General features: G+C 38.0%; 1 protein-coding gene across 1 annotated transcript in view; it reads left to right on the plus strand.

Annotated features, from left to right (window-relative positions):
• The window catches only part of SYTL5 (synaptotagmin-like 5), a 51,521-nt gene that overhangs the window by 14,002 nt on the left and 20,186 nt on the right, over nucleotides 1-17,333 (plus strand). The window contains exons 3-8 of the mRNA XM_008936015.1: nucleotides 5,906-6,021; nucleotides 7,095-7,227; nucleotides 9,152-9,277; nucleotides 13,488-13,644; nucleotides 15,222-15,351; nucleotides 17,171-17,277. Coding sequence (XP_008934263.1) covers nucleotides 5,906-6,021; nucleotides 7,095-7,227; nucleotides 9,152-9,277; nucleotides 13,488-13,644; nucleotides 15,222-15,351; nucleotides 17,171-17,277 — 769 coding nt within the window. The remainder of the gene's footprint in view (nucleotides 1-5,905; nucleotides 6,022-7,094; nucleotides 7,228-9,151; nucleotides 9,278-13,487; nucleotides 13,645-15,221; nucleotides 15,352-17,170; nucleotides 17,278-17,333) is intronic.

A 17,333-nucleotide genomic window follows, 5' to 3' on the forward strand; every position in this document is an offset into this window, starting at 1 on the left:
GTTCAGTTTGTGATTCAAATTTGGCATCTAAAATGATTGATAGGTTGAGGGAAATCAAGTTCTTTAAGCAGTCTACTGACAAGTTGATTTGGCATCTTAATGCTGACTGCATTCCTTATTATGTATGCCTAGATATCTGCTAACAATGCCTTTATTTTTATTGAGTTTTTCAGCAAGATAAAATATCTAGGTGGCTCAAGTTTTATCAGAATAAAGCAGTGATGAGAAATTTATCTTCATCTTTGAAATAATTGTTTCCTTAAAGTGTCATGAAAAGTCATCTTCTTAGTAACCTTTATTCCTGTTAGGAGTCTAAAAAATAGAGGCATTTAAAATGTTTTAGTATGCAAGTGTTTTCATATTTCTTATAAATTCTTTTTATTTTAGTAACTTCTAAGCAAGTTTGCCTTCTTTTAATAGGGTCAAAAATGTCTATTTAATAGTCTCATAGCTTATTAAAAGTTACTCTGGAATTAATTGAAGTTATAGAAAATACTCTGTGGAATTGAATACCTAGGAAGATGAGCATGTGTATTTTGGTATGCTCACGTGCAGGTTGCATTTTAGCCAGCCTTTGGTCTTGCCATTTTTTTTTTCCCCAGTTTTACTCCAAAGGAGGAGGTAAAATAACTTGAAGAACAGGAGAGGCAAAGGAAGCCAGACTAGATCTCTCTCTTCTACTAGGGGTATGGGTTAGGCTGGGTAATCAAATGGATAGTGAAACTGTTTTACTAACGTGTTTGGTTTGTTGTTTGTTTTTGGTTTTTTTTTTTTCCCCCAAAAGAAATAATCAAAAGTGACAATTGGAACTTTCCATCTCAAGTGGAATTTTTATAATTGGACTTTTAACCGTGAAGTGTCTTGCAAAAATCAAAGTGGAAAATAACAAGCTGAGTTTGGGCAGGGATAGAGGCCACAGTTTATGTTCCATTTTTAAACTGAGCAGCACATTAGTGAAGTTAATCCATTTCGTAGGAGATCATAGAGGGAAAAGAAGCATGAAACCATAATGTACTCCCTACTCCCGTGATTATCTGAGTAGGTGGATCAGTAATTAAGGACTTTAGCAGATACCTGAAGTATTTAGTACTAAACTTAGCTTCTTGAAAGTGATTTTTTTTCTGTAAAATTTTCCTAGCTGTTTTGGGTATAGGAAAGAGCAACCATGCGCTGTTATTACAATTATAACACTGTTTTCCTTCTTTTTGTAGCTACTGACTTAAGCATCTGTTGCACACCTTGGAAGGCCAGTCTAACACTGTTTTGATGGAACATATACATAATTTTTACTTCATATAGAACATGCTAACTGAGAAGGGAAGGTAAAGAAGATGCCTGCACATACTGTGATTTACAGTCTGTATGGACCTTTGGCACATTTAAAAAAACAAAACAAAACAAACAAAAAAACAACAAAAAAAAACCCAAAACAAAACAAAACAAAACACAAAAAAAACCAAAACCAAAACAAACAAAAAAAAAAAAAAAAAAAAAAAAAAAAAAAAAAAAAAAAAAAAAAAAAAAAAAAAAAAAAAAAAAAAAAAAAAAAAAAAAAAAAAAAAAAAAAACACAACAAAAACCAAACCTGCAAACACTGATTTGATCTACTGTTGAGTAAATGCCCTTGTTTCTTTTTTCTGCTGAAACAGCTTTTTAGACAAGGAGGGCTCATTTAAGTCCTGTATCAGAAATAGAAGGAAAATGCTCTATCTCAGTAGGAAAGACAGTCTCTCTTTGTCACAATTATAAATGCATAAAAATAACATTATTCTAAGACTGTTTAGGTCTCACTCTTCAATTTTTGATTCAGCATGTCAAATGCAATTATGAAATTCACACTTCACGTCAGAGACTTAGTCATTTAATCTGAAATAATCTCTATTTTTGTGTAGAACAAAAATTGTTTTATGAGGTGCTCCTGACATGTATGAGTGATTAAGATATCACGAGCACCAGTCTTTCTGTGAATTGTTAAGTGTACATAAAAAATACCTCTAATATTACAGAATCACAGGATCAGTATGGTTGGAAAGGACCTTGAAGATCATTTAGTCAAACCTCTATCTATACCAAGTCACTTCTACACCATATCCCTAAGCAGTGCACTAGAAATTCAAAGGTGCAAAGCTTAGAGCTTTGCCATTTTTTCATTAGAATGCAATATTTCTGTAGAGGTGATCTGTTGGGTCAGAACATTTTGCAAAAGAGGATGGCCTGCTGAAATTGGGATCCCAAGACTGACAGTAACATTGGTGGTAAAAAGGACTAAAGTGAAAGTTGAGGCCTCTACACTTGTTCCATGTGATGCTCACAATGGCTGGCTGTTGTTTTTTCTTTTCACTGTGGATAATGGAATTGGCTAGAGGGGTGAAGCACTTGACTAAACCAAGGCAATAATCCCTTTATTTGCTATGTTTCGTACCTCATTTGAGGGAGTCATCTGTGTTTACCACAGACCTGATTGTCTTGGTTGTTGTGGTTTGAGGCTTGGAATGGGGGCGTGACCTTCCAGCAACTGGGAGGACCCCGGGTGGGGGTGAAACCATTGTATTCCCTCCCCTTCCCACACACACTCTGATAAGAGGCAGGGAGTGGTTTTTTGTTTCACTCCTGCCTTGGAGCTCGGAGAGGAAAGTTCTCCTTTCACTCCGTGGGACCCTGGAACCATTTCTGAGGGTTTTGTATATTTTATCTTTTGTATTATTCCCCTGGTCTTTATATATATTATTTTCCTTACCTCCCTTTTTCGTTTTCTGTTCCTTGTTGAACAATATACTTCATTTTTTTCTAAAAAGTGTCTCTCTCTCTCTCTCTATCGAGGGGGTGGGGGAGAGGCAAGTACACAGTTCTGTTCCGTGTGGGTCCTGCCCTGAACCCCTTTTTACACGGAACCAGGACATTGGTGAAGTCAGAGCAGAATGGGTGTGGCCTCCTCAAAGTAGCTCTGCCAACGAGCTGGCACCTGAATTTAAAATGTGAATCTTATTACTGCTTAGTAAGATCAGCCCAATGAAGAAAATGGGTGATTTGGTTTACCATTGCTAGCTGAACCAGCACACTGTTCAGCTACACTGGTGTAGCAGCTGTTGCACTCGCTTGCCTGCTCAAGCTTGCAAAAGGGATTGTTTGCACCACACTCTCTCCTTGGGGATCCAGTCTGTGTTGCCAGAGCATGCAGCAATGACCTCAGACTTCTTTAGCTACGCAAGAGGGCACCAGCTACATAAGTAGGGGCTATTTAATAGTGACAGGCTATAGCCTGCAGGAGATTAGTAAGAGAAGATTATTTATCCTTTGCAAGAAGATACAGGAATCAATTGTTGCCCAAATAGGTTAACCTGTCTTCTTCCCTGAACTGCTTCATATGGTTGCAAGGAAGATGAATATGAGGTCGAGTTACTAGTACAAGGGAATGGCAATAGGAAGATAAAGTCCGTCACAGTACTCCTCCCTCATTCCCAGCTAGGTGCCAGCTATTACCATCTTTCAGGTTGCTTGGTCCTAGAGGGAGGAGTAGGAAAGGTTCAGATATCATGGGATGGAGCTGGAATGGAGAGAGGGAGACTGGTGGTGAGCTCTGAGGTTGTGGATGACGCATACCACAGTGGAGCTGAGGAGGAGAGGAATGCCCTCTCTGAGGGATGGATTCTGGGGAAGGACCTCCTCCCTCCACCAAGAGCAGGAGTACTATCTTTCCTTGGGTAGTCTTGCAGCATTCCATCCTCTTCCTTCCTGACCTCCTCCCACAGCTGCCCTGAACATCCTTCCCTTGGCTGCAGCTCCTTCAATATCTGCAGCCTCCTTGAGCCCTTGGTCCTGCTGCTGCACAATTTCCCTTCCTCCTCACTGTTCACATCTGGCCAGAAAATTTAGAAGATGGCTTTTCAGGGACCCTGTGGCAGAGGGGCTGCCACTCCACAAACCACAGCAGCCTATCCAGGTGGCACAGTTCATGTTTGGATGTGGAAATAATTGCAAGTTTTTTTCTTGTAAAAGCCTGCAGATCTGTGTGGCGCAGCCTTCTGCACTGCTGAAACACTGGGCGTAGATGACATTCTCCTTCAGGTTGTCCTGAGTTTGGAGAATGGTGAAGGTGCTCATCTGGATAAGGGGCTGGAGAGTGCCTTGGCTGACCTTGATTAAGCATTGATGGTAAGGGATGAATAAAATCCCTGTCCAAGAGGGAGAAGGCACTTGTAGAGTCTTAAAGTCAAAGCTGGGAGTAACTGAGTGAAAAAATGAATGAACGATGTACTTCATACTGCAGTGCATTATGCCATTTATATTGCAGTGAATATGATGGTGTAGTCAAAGGTCTGAAAGGTTTATGGTCTGATATAAAGCATTAAACTTGCTGTAAACCTTTGCATAAAAATAACTGTACAGAGAAGTGCATGCTGTAAATGAATTGTGAAGATACACATGCAGAGAAAAACATTTTCATACTAGCCAGCCCATGCATAGTTTCGAAAGCAATGAATCCTTTCCGGTGTACATGTCTGACAGAAGTAATTTAAAAATTTGGAGGGGAAACAGAGATTTTGTTTAATGCCTTGCATAATGACTGAGTGACTGGGATGAGGATTTACAGGGGGTTTTGCCATCAGGAGTCTGCAACAACGAGATAAGGCAATCTGTTTCTGTGCTTGTGGGCATGTTTTCAATTTTGATTTTTTTTTTTTTTTTTTTTTTAAATGGCTCATGCAGACGTGCATGATTCATTAATAGGTTAGGAAGAACTGATGATGTTAGGCTCTTTTTACCAGTGGCAGGATCCTAGTCTGTAGTTTTCAGTATTTTCTCAAATAAGACTCTCCATTCAGGCATGACTCAGAAGTAATTTAATAGTGAAGATATTAATCAGTGCTTTAAATCCATCTAGAGTAGTTTTCATGCCCAAGAGACTAGATTATTTATTTTCTGGTATAGGTTTGAAAATAAGTTTTCTTATTGAGCATAAAGTAATCAGGAACATGTCTGGAGCTAAATCAGGTGTTTGTGGTTTGTTTTTTTTTTTTATTGTGTTGTTTGTTTGGATGGTTTTTGTTTACTTGCTTTTTGAGTGTTCATGATTAGTAGCTTTTTGGCATCAACTGCATGTAGGGAGGCAGTAGAAATGGTGATGCTTTACAATAACAAAAATAATTCAGGAAAAGGCAAACAATTGGCATAAAGATATACCTACAGAAAACAGCAATGTCAATACAGGATTTGTTTTGTTACTAATATGGGTAAGAGAATTTGAAACTAGAAAAAACAGCATTGTCCAGAACAGTGTCAAAATCAAAAGTTCATTGCTCTGAACCTCTGACATATAGCTAATTCATAACAGCACTGTCATGTGAAGAAACTGCATACAGTTGTAGCATATGAAATTTAAGAGATTAAAAGTACATACAGGGTTGCAGTAGCCTGTATATAAATAGGCTGGATCCATGAACTAGCGAGAGCTTTCATGGTGGTTTGTTTTTGGCTGTTTTTTTTTTTTTTTCCTCTCCATCTTCTGTTGTTGTTTTTGCACCTCTTGTCATTTTGGAGATATGGAGGTTTTGTGAGGTTTTGTAGTTCACTGTCCAAAGGACTAGGGAGATAGTATGTTACATGTTTTATATGGAAATCTTGTAGAAGTGGTTCAAACAATTTTTTTGCCAAGTAAATGTCCATGTTCTGAAAATGACTTTTCATTCACAAAGCAAGATGCTATTATTTTTCTGCTACATGTCCTACTATCCCAGGCTTTGCAATCAATATTTTTACTCTTTGAACTGTACAGGTGTTGTCCAGAGTTTTTGAGCATGACTGTTGAATGATGACCTAAGAGCTTGAGCATTAACTTTGGTTGCTTAAGATTGTTAATGTGCATGCCTCTCTGGCTTTTTTGTTTTGTTTCATTTTTCTCATACAGACAACTACGGATAGTGACAGGAGAATGGTTTTTTGAAGAGAGAGCAAAGCGCTTCAAGCAATCACATCTTCTTGGTACCGATGTCGTCAGACAGTCTATCCTACGCAAATTCCCAGGTAGGGGCCACAAGAGAGAGATTTGCCTACGCTTAATGCATTCAAACCTTGTTTCTAGAGTATTTGACTTATATTGTATTTTATTTTCACTGTTGAAAGTGTGAGTATAATCAGTATTTTAGTCTTAAATTCATATTTGGGGATTACAATTAAGTGATTTGTTGATGATTAATATATAGGAAAGGTGTGGTATAGATGAACAAAGAAAATAGAGAGCTGCTTAAAATCTCACTGTCCAAACAGCTGGACAGTATCATTCATGATACTAGAAAGCCAGCAACAGAAGCTCTAGAAGTTCCTTCTCAGATACTTCCAGGAAGTTTGGCTGTATACAGAGACCTAAACCCAGCTGTATTTTATGTTGGCTCTCTTATTTTGGTGATGGTGTGTAAAAACTATTCCATTTTTCTTTTTCAACTCCGAATAAGAAAGATAATGTTAACTCACGTATTGTATGCTGGAGCTTGGGCTACATACAGAATACTTGGTACCTCTCAGTTCTTACATGACTTCCCTTTTGCCCAGATATATTCAATAAATTGCACCAGCACGTTAAGTATAATAGTCTGTCTGTCTTGGCCAACTAAAAATGCTGCTCTTGCCAGTATCACTGTGCTTCAGAAGCTGTCAATCTGGCAAGTATCTAATGTTCTTTGGGTTTTGATATTATGTAGCTTGTCAAATCCATATGTTGTGATTTGTTACTTTGCCATGTTACTTAAGCAATTTTTCCCACACCTTGCTCCTAGTTCAATGTCTTCATAATTAAATTATTTGTTCTTTCATTTAACGCAGAAAATACTATACACCACAAAATTATATTTTGGGTCTTTTGGTTATTAATTACCACTGAAAAATTCAGAAGCATAGTTCAAGACAATAGTTGATAATGAGAAATATTTCAAGCTACTTAAAGCTAAAGAACCCTCCCCAGTATTATATTGTTTTATTGACTATTGAAAAATGGAAAAACTATTTTTGTAGGTTGTTTGACATATGCTGCCTTTTTTATGCAAACATTCACTGTTGATTGGTTTGTTTGTTTGTTTGTTTTCATTTTCCCTCCACTGAAGATACAGTTTCCAGTAAGGATGAAGGAAGAACATTTAAAGATCCGCCCCAAGAGAATGAAGAAAAAAAGTCAGAAGTATCAGTCTCCTCCGCAGATGGGCCTAAATCAGTCTTCAGTGGACCTAGAAAGTTAGGGTAAAGCATTTTCTTTTGGAACCTGATAAACCAGATAACAGCTGTGTATGGTCGGATGGATTTTCTTTGGAGTTTCTTCAGCATTCCACATCAGCCTCAAACTTCCCAGGGTTAGAAACAACCTTCATTTAAAGGCATACTTACTATAATTAAGCTGCTGTTTCCTAGGAAATGCAGCTGTAATTACTCTTCAACTATAAAAGTAGCAGAAAAAAAGGGCAGTTTAACTCTCAGATTTCTCTTGTTTATACATAGAAGTAACAGAGTGTTCCTAAAGGGAGGTTTGCTGAAGAAGCAAATGCAAAAAACAGTATTTGAAGGGTCTAGTTTTTATGTGTACTGATTGATTCTGCTCACAAGTCAAGGTTTGTTTTAGCTTCCAGCTGTGCAAGTGCAGTCAAGCAGTGCTCCTTTTTTGTGCGTGTGACAGTGACTAAACAGATATGTCGCTGGTCATCTTACAGTCTCAGTGACATGTGTAGCCCCAGTTTGGCTATGACCTTAGAGGAGCTCTCACTCTCAGGGAACACAGGCAGATGCATTAAATATATGGTTGGACAAGTGGTGTCTGGACATAACTTGAGGCTATTGGGTGAATGGGAAGAAAAATTGGGTGAACGTTCATATCGTGGCTGGAGGTTCATGGGCTGATAGTTGGAAAACTTTTTTTTCTGTTGGAAGAAAGAACTCATTTTGTTATGGATCCTAAATATAGAATAGGTAGACAACTTTCTGTATCTTTTTTTACTTCTGAGGAGAGCTGAGTGTGGAATTACTTGTTCAAGCAACTCCAGAAATTAACATGAGTGATTTGTCTCTCTTTAGTATTGGGGAAAAGAGCATCAGAATGCCTCTGGCATCTCAAACTAAGGTGAAGAAAGAACCAGCCTAGGGAATCCACTGTAATAGGACCTGTCTGAAACATACTAATTGGTAGCTATAGTAAGAGAGCATTGAAGTTTACTTTTTGAATCCTCTTTCGATTTAAATCCTTTGTGCAAATCTATTAGTCAAATTCCCTGATAAGAAACAATTTAATTTTTTTTTGTAATTGTTTGTTATTTATTTCAGTGGTGTTCAGCCTTTTTCAGTTTGTAGGCTGCAAATGTTTTCTGGTGCTGACATTCCCCATCAATTTAATGTTACAAGAATTAGACTTGTTTTTCTACTACATTTTGTGGCCTTTCTTAGTAGTAGCTCATTATTCCTCCTCTTCCTTCCTCACACTTTCTTCCGCCCTCAGGTTCCACACTCGTATATCTTCTGAGAGGATTTGGTTTAGCAAAGCTACTTTAGAGCCAAGTCCTACTGACAGTGTCATGAGATAACTTAATGGTCTCTTGTTGTGTGTAACTATGTGAGGAATACTATTACTTTTCAAAACTTTATTTAATTTCTTCCATTTCTGTCTTATTAGTCCACATGTTACAGGGTAAGGGGGTGATGTTACATTTTTGGAAAATAGCACTTTTGGGCCATCAATTCATATAACTGTAGAAATTGCAAAGAAATCTTTAACAGAAAATACATATGGTGTAATTTGCTGGGGGAAAATACACTTACTTAGTCAAAGATACTTTGCTGTGTATAAACTGTAAAAATAAAAAAAAATGTTAGGAATTTTCACAAAAGGCAATTCTGGTTCAAGGACTGAAGTGGCCATGTTGAGTGGGAGGGATGTTTTAATGTTTTGTGTCTTAAAAAACACTTAGTAGAAAACATTATGCTTTTTCTTTTTGTTCATAGGAATTGGTTTGGTAACCAGATTCAGTGCTGTATTGACCTTTATATCCAGAGTTGTCCATAGGTCAGACAGGTGAAATTAATCAAGTATGCACATCACGGTAGTTCAGGGGAAAATCACAGAGTTTCTTGGGGAGAAACTTTGCAACTTTAAAAATCTTTTATTCCCCGTTTTCATCAGGAGGATAATTAGGGTGGTTACCAAAGGAGAAATTACACATTCAAAAGATGAAGGTGAAAGAAACACAGTCTCGGAAGCTGAAACCCAGAGTCTGCGCAGTGGGAAGTCAACGCCTGGCTCTGATAGGTGAGCAGCTGGAATCTGGAACAGCTCCTGCTGGGTTTGCCCCAGGAGCCTGTGCCAGTCCTCTGTGTTGCATTGTCTCTTTCAATGCTTAGCTAACACTATCTGAGAAGCAGAGCTCATGTTTAATACCAAACCAAACAAACAAAACCCCTAGTAATTATCTCCATCCATCTTCCTTTTCTTTTCCTCCTCTTCTCCTCCTCTTGCATTCGTCTGGTGATTGCTGTCAGTACATTGTTTTTTTGTTGTCTGCCTTTTAATTGGTGAGGTGTGTTCATGTTACAGAGCACAGGCTTTTTGTTCCAATGTTTTTCTTGGGTAATTATATGTTAAATTATTATAACTTATATTTTCTTCTTCAAAGACTCTATCCTTCTCTTTCCATGATTATTATCCCACTTATTTCTAACAGAATTCCATTTATCATTCTTCTTGGCACAGGATGTCTCTGTTACTGCCTCTAATAGCACTATAATATGCTGGATGCAACATTCCTCTCATCGTCCCACCTCCAAAATGAAGTCAAACCGCAGCCTTTTTTTCTTGTTCATTTGGATAGACTATACTGAATGTAGATCCACATTCTTTGCTCAGGTGCAGTTACAATCTTAACTGAAAAATAACAATAATTTGCTGTAAGGTCCAATAGGAATTTCTAGCTCTAAACCAGTGCTCCTGGGAGACTCCAGATAGGTATACAGGGATACAGGATATCAGGTAAGATGAACACCCTGAAGTTGAATTCACCCACTGATGATCCTTCTTGTTTAAGCAAGAAATTGCTCCCCTCTGTTACCTACAATTTAAAACCCCAATTATTCTTCAAAATGCCTAAAGCTGATGATGACAGTCTTCTCGAAAGTTGATAATTCCCTCACCCCACTCAATGCTGTAGCACTTACTAGCCAAGTCAGCTTTGAAGCTAGTTTTCTTCTTTAATCTGTACGCAGTTCACTACACTTTTTTCTCACTAACAGAATTAGACCTTCTATATCTAACCAGATTCATACCTCACTATTATGAGACCAGAAGTAGTATTTCTGCTGGTTTCTGCATTTGTTTTGCTTTTCATTGAATAGAGCAGAGTTGAATGAAGGATCCAAGAGACAAAAGCTCAGGAATCTGGTGTCTATGCTGCTTAACACTAAGGTTATGTATTGTTAAATAACTTTCTCTAAGAGTCTGCCAGAATAAGGACACAGAGGTGCTTGTGAGAGAGCTGTGCAGCTGTTTTTGTGTGCCAGACTGCAAGAAATTTATCATGTAGTTAACCATAAATGAAGGAAGACAATTATGTTTGAGGAGATAGAATTCAGCATCTAACAAGCTCAGTGTACAGATGTAGGATAAGTAGAGTGAAGTAGTCTATAAAAATAGCCTTGGTTTGACTGACTTGCTTGACTTTCATAAAGCATCGATTTCTAGCTTTTCTGCAGAACCAGGGTGTGAGATTTATTAAATTAAGTGTATTGGGTCATTATGGCATCCTCCTTCTCTACCTGTCATCTCATCTATCCAAATCGGTGTCCTTTGTCAAAGTCCATGGTAACCCAGCTGTGTTGCCTGGAGATGCTTACTGAAAGATGAATTACAGAGGCCTGATTATTGTACTGTCTATGGAAGATGTGGCAATTTCTAAATATTAGTTTGTGGAAGGATTGAGGAACAGCTTCTATTTCTTAGTAGAGGGATGAAAATTCCTGTCTTTTACATGCATGGTTGAATACTTAATTAGATATCTGAGGATGCTTGCTTTAGTTCATCTATCACTAATTTATAGAACTGAGTAGTAATTATTAAAAATAACAGCAAAGCTTCCCAGGCTACCATCTGTAACTGTTTTGATTTTCAAATGAAAAGAATATAACATCTTCTGACTCCATAGCTGTCCTAGTTTTTCCTGCATATTTCTGATTTTTGCCCTCATCTTTTTAGCTGCATTGCCAAAACTGGTAGTATTTCACATACCAGCAGGGGAACTGAGAGAAAATTTTTATTCTTTCCAAATAGAAGATGTACTGAGCTGGGAACAGGGAGTCCCACACTATGAGTGCATCCTTTCAGCTGGTTTATTTCTACTCCAGCAAAAATGCTTACTGATTTTTGCAGCTGAATGAACTATGAGGCTGCATCAGGATATAGGAGAAATAGTATAGGGATTTGGGGCTCATCTGCACAGACACATTATCCCATTGTACTGAGTTCTCATCTACTGAATGGAACTTCCTGGCATAGTCACCTTATAACAACATTTTTCTAACTCATATGTGTATAAAATGTATTGAACCTCTCTCTAATAGCAGTCTGCAGTAAGGGCAAAGCATAGGAGAGGTCTGTTGGCAGATTTGATGTGCAGGTGTTCAGTCTGACTGATGACTCTTGCAGAACCCTCTGTAGCATACTTTCAAGTCTTTTATCCCAGCCCACTCTTCCTTCTGAACCCTTCTCTTGATTAACTTTAGTTTATGCAATGAGGAAAAAAAATCTGCAACAACAATTTTTTGTATCAGAAAGTCACAACGATCTATGAAAAGTGTCGTGACATGCAATAAAACTCAGGTTTTCAACATTTTATGTACTTTCCATACACTGGCAGGTTTGGAAATTAAGGTGTGTGTATCTAAGTCCAGCAGCTTTGATAAAATATAGAGGAGAGCCAGTAACCTTGTTTTTTCTGACTTTGCAGCACCTAAGACACGTCTTTATGTAAACAGATAGGACTAAAATTCAACCACAGCACATTTACTAGGATTTGTTGATCTCTAGTTCGTCAATTAAAAAGTAGCAGTGCATGTATACAAAGTGCACGTGTGTAAGAGTGTCTGTTATGCATTATCTAGTGTTGTCAATATACAAAATTAGATAGTAATTGTTAAAAAATTACCACATACTCATTAGAAGACAAAAACATGGTTAATAAAAGTAATAAAAGTTTCCATTGTGATAGAGAATATTTCTACTGCAGTTACTCTAAACATGATATGACAGCCTAAACCAAGTGAAGGTGAAATTCAGCTATTGTTCAGCACAATGAAGATGCCTGCAAATCTGAAATATTTATTAAGCAAGCCTCTTTTGACTGAAAATATATTGTAAGTTCCAAAAATTTTCTCCAGCCAATTTGCACTGCTGTTGTTGTCTGACACTGTATTTTCCATATCAAAAGTGTGCAATTCCTTCATCATTTCCCATGTAACAGTAATTTTTAAAAAAAGTAGTCAGTAGGACTATATGCAGAACTGTAACTATCCTGCAAGACTTGTTGATATTTCTATGGATTGTCAAGAAAAACGAAAAATTTTGAGCTGATGTTTGTGGAGAAAGAAGTGTAGATCAGCCAAGAATTTGTATTTGTACTGCAAATCAAATTTCAAATGAAAATAAAGCTTTAATTGGAAATGAGTTGACATACATTTAAAAATAGTTTTCATTGTTTCAAAAGGTCACAAACATGGAAGAGCTTACCCTTTTTAACCCTCTAATACCCTCAGTGTTCACAGGGACAGATCAGCATTTTCTGACAGAAAATGTCCCTTTGAAACATTTCTGCCTATTGTGGTATTAGGCAGCAACTGGGTTCTGGTGTGCTGATCACAGATGCTTTTTTGTGACTCTTATTAACACAAAACCTGGCAAAAGACTTGACTAGCTTTGCTAGCTTTCCAGGCTGGTTGAAAGGATTGACCAGTTTGGGTCAAGAGACATTACTGCAATATGAATGAGACAGTGAACAAGATGTATTTCTGGGGAGGACAGAGAGATGATATTCAGGGATTTTCAGCTTTCTGGAGATAGCGTGGAGATTAACATTGGCTGCAGAAGTGTCCAGAACTGTCATGTCACTGTAGTTTTCCTTTAAATCAAGGACCAGCCTGGTATCAAGTGCTACACGAGTCATTGCACCTTCTGCTGGGATGCAAATGCAGTATAAAATGAACGTGAATTAATGCAGCTTCTGCAGCCTGGACAAGCGCCACCCATTTAGGCTAGCTGCAGTTGTGGTGGAAGTGCTGAAAATACTTGGATGTATAAATTGTTCTCCACCTTCACCTGTGTTTTTCTTTCCGGGTGATCATTTTCTTGCAGTGAATCAGGGCAGTGTTATTCTAGTAAACTGTTACTGTGGATGCTCTCTTGCAAGGGTTTTCTAAATGGGTTACCTTGGGTTGCTCAGAGCAATAGTACTTTAATACTCTTCTATCCATCCTAGAGGAAGCACTCTTTCGCTCAACAGCAATGATGCAGAGGCCACCCCAGGACATCTGAGAGGGGCTGTGGGTGTTGTCAACAGAGGCAATGTTTCCGTATCTTCCCTCCCGAGGTCCCCAGCACTCAGCACGCACAGCATGACTGCAGATTATAGCAGGGTATGTACACTGATGTAGAGCTGACACCAAACAAGATGACTTGGGTGGTAGCTGCCCTGTTAGATCCTTTTGTAGCCCAGAAAGGACAAGCCTGACTGAGAAGATTTTTTTTTCTTCCTTACTTGTGCTGAAACTAGTGAAGATCTCTACTAGAACAGAACTTGTCATTTTCTATCAGTGATGTGGTTTTTCATTTGGCAGACATTTTTCTTTTGTCTAAAAATTGCTGTTAATATCCAGCATTTCCTAACGAGTTACAGATTCTGAGCTGTGAAGCACAAGGGGTAAGCATTTTTGGCACTTCAGGGCCTTGAGTGAGTGCTGTGAACTAAGGATGTGATTTTCAAGCATGCAGGCTCCAGCATGCCCTGACTGACTTCTAAGGGAAACTTTGCAAGCTTAGCACTTGCAGAAGAACAGACCATACTGATTTAAGGGGTTTTTGGATTTGGACACTGGGCTGTGTATAAATTATGGCACAACACAAAATGTGTGCTAGACGCTTTATCAAAATAAAAGGTGGGATTCCTCTTACCTGCTGTGAGGTCTTCTTGGCCTCTAGGCAGACATGTCAGCTAGCTGCCTTGGCTGTTTTGTAAAAAGCAGAATAATGTGGCTCATCTAGCTAGAAGCAGCCACTCTCTTCGTTCCCAGACAAGGCTGCTTGTTTCTGAAGGACCTCCTTCTGCCTGTGTGCTGAGACACCCATCCTGAATTTGTCACCCCTTTTAAGAAATCAGGATTGTACTAGCAACTTTTTCTAAGTCACTATGATCAGATGTACAAGGAAAGGAAAACTTATCATCAGAGGTGGTATCTTTCACCTCTACATTTCAAAAAAAAAAAAAAGTATATGAGCATTTGAGATCAGAGCCCTATTGAAAAAAAATAATTTTTCTAACTTTCAAATACTTAGTCTAATATATTGTCTTTACCAATAAAAATCGAGCGAGTAGAGATGAAGAGTAGTTATGGGAACTGTAAATAAATTAATAGTTGCTTTATTTATATTCTTGTTGGCACATGGAATTACTTGATTCCAAGTCCCTTATATTTGGCTGAAAAATGCTAATCTATTTAATTTAGATGGAGTTACATCATTAACTACTCCATTACAGGAAGGCAAAAAGCCGTAATGGTATCAAGTATATTGGCTCTGTTTAAGGAGTTATACTGGCATAATTTAATTAGTTCAAGTTCATTTGGTTTTGCCCTAACTGAAGTCATTATGCTGGTATAAAAACAATAGGGTGATTCTTTTTAAAAAAAAAAAATTGCCAAGTGAAGTGATCTTTTAACAGCTGTTTCACTTCCCTCCTCTCACTCCTGATACATTGCTCTAATTCTTTGTTTTCAAGCTCAGAATGTATGCATGAATTATATCTTTGTACAAATTTTATGCAGGATTTGTGCTTAGCAAAGCAGATTAGATTGTAATCTAAATATTTTCAGTAATAGACTGGATGCTAAAGGAGCTTTGGAGTTCTAGGAGCTAATAGAAATGACCCTTTTGTAGACTGATAGTGAATAAGCTTGCTTTTTGTATTTATGGGATGTGTATTCTTCTTATTGGGCAGGACACTGGCTTAGAAAATGGCATGATTATTCCAGCAAGTGAAAGTGTACCTGAAGATTTAGTGAAGAAGCACTGCAGGAAAGCTTCTGGAACACCTTCCATTGCAGTTTCTAGGGTTTCTTTGTCGTCAGGCAAGTATTAAGTCTTTTCCTTCTTTCTGCCAGCCTTTATCATCAGAGGATTATTCCTATTGTGGTTCTGCTCCCTTTGTTTTTGAAGCAAATTGAAAGATCACATGTCAGTTTCATGAATTTGTTCATGTTAATTCTGAAATTTCTTCCCTTTTAGTAACCAAGTTTGTATTAGTTCACAGATTTATATTTTAAAAAAATGGTATTCCTAACCACAACAACATTGACACAATGTTCGTATTAGGTAAATTACATGCTCTTAGAATTGTTAAAAGATTTAATTAATAATTGTACATTGTATAATCATCCTCTGTGTGGTCAACTGTATAAAATACTACATGTCTGCAATCTGTGTAAAATGCTCTTGTGCTGCTGTCATTACATTTCACACCTACTTTGCCCAGAAGCAAATTTGGGAAACAATAAGCTGTCAAAGGACAAGTGCCTTACAGATTTCACATAATTTCATTTTTATATACGATACACTGAACCAGTAGATTCATCTGTAATTTACCTCATTTCATTAATGGCTGTTAGGTAAATGAGGCTTGCACAGGAAGGTGCTGTCAGAGCAAATTTGCAACAGTGGGTGGAGATCCTCCTTTTCCCGTCTGCAGTCTTCTGCTTGTCCCAGGCACACGAGCAGCTCTGTACAGGGCTAACAGAGTGAGTTCAGATTTACAGGTTTCTCTCTGAAACACAGCAGGGCTCACTTTATTTCAGCAGAATTTAGCCCAGTCCAGAAACCTAGTGGTATATCCCACAGAGTTAATCAAAAGGAAGTAACATTCTTCACCTTAGATTTTTCAGCCTGAAAGCATCAGAGTTTCTCTGAGAATATTGTACAGTGCAGCTTCAGGCAGAGGGGTTACAGACTGCCGCTTCTTTATGAAGGGAAGATTATCCTGTTTCTGCCACCTTATCAAATAAAGGTTTTCCTAGTAGTAAAGAACTGGCCTCGTGTTACCAAAGTAAATGGATATTGGGCAAAATTGCGAGCGAGCCTCAGACTCTTCATTGTCTTTTTGTTGGAGCATCTCGGAAGACGTTAGGCTCAGGAGAATGACCTTTCCTGTCTCATGAGCTGTAGCCTAGGTAGAAGATGAAGAGTTAAAAACTGTCCAGATTCCTACCTGCAGATTCTAAAAGTATTCTCTTCCTCCTCTTTTTTTCTCAATATATTGCACAAAAGATTTATATGAGGAGGACTAAGAAAATCTTCAAGACACCTAACTTGTCTTATGCCTATAGAGTAGATGAGAGACTTGTAGGACTAAAATAAACTTGTGCAGGTCTTGAGATTTGTTCACTTCCTCCTCCTTTCTGCATGCGGGACATCAGCAATGGCAGAAGTAATTTCTATGTCCATCTGTATCCCTAGCTGCTTAATTCTGAAGCAGAAGCTGAGAGATACTACACTGAGAGATGCTGAGCGGATGTGGGAGATGTGATAATTGCTGTGACCTCTTGCACGGCAAGTTTTGCAATATTCCAGGTTGATAGACCTACCAGAGAAAGTCAAAAGTTTGATCTGTCATCACATCCACAGGATCTAATTACAGCAGATATCTAGTGTAGGGGAAAAAGCTCTGGCCAGAAGGCTGAACAGCGTCAGAAAGCATTTTTTCCATTTATCATATTGGTGTTCAGTTGTCACAAGGTTTGTGACAGACACCTAAAATACTATTTTGATGGTTTTTTTCTTAAATTTTCTTCAATAGCAAATGGATTTGTGAATACACTTATTAAAGCATGGAAAATGGAATTGAATATTTTTGTACAACTTACAGTAAACACTTTAATTGTTTTTATTTTCCAGATCGTAGCCGATCTGAGATAGATTTGAGTGAATCTTGCTCTGAAGGAAATGATGACACTCTGAGCATAAGAAGCAAATCTGTACCTAGTGCCTTAGATCAGGAATTGGTGAGTTATAAATATACAAATGTTTATGTTGCTGAAATCCTCTTTGTTCAGACTTA

Source organism: Merops nubicus, unplaced genomic scaffold, assembly GCF_000691845.1.
Source record: "Merops nubicus isolate BGI_N331 unplaced genomic scaffold, ASM69184v1 scaffold16132, whole genome shotgun sequence".
Lineage (NCBI taxonomy): Eukaryota > Metazoa > Chordata > Aves > Coraciiformes > Meropidae > Merops > Merops nubicus.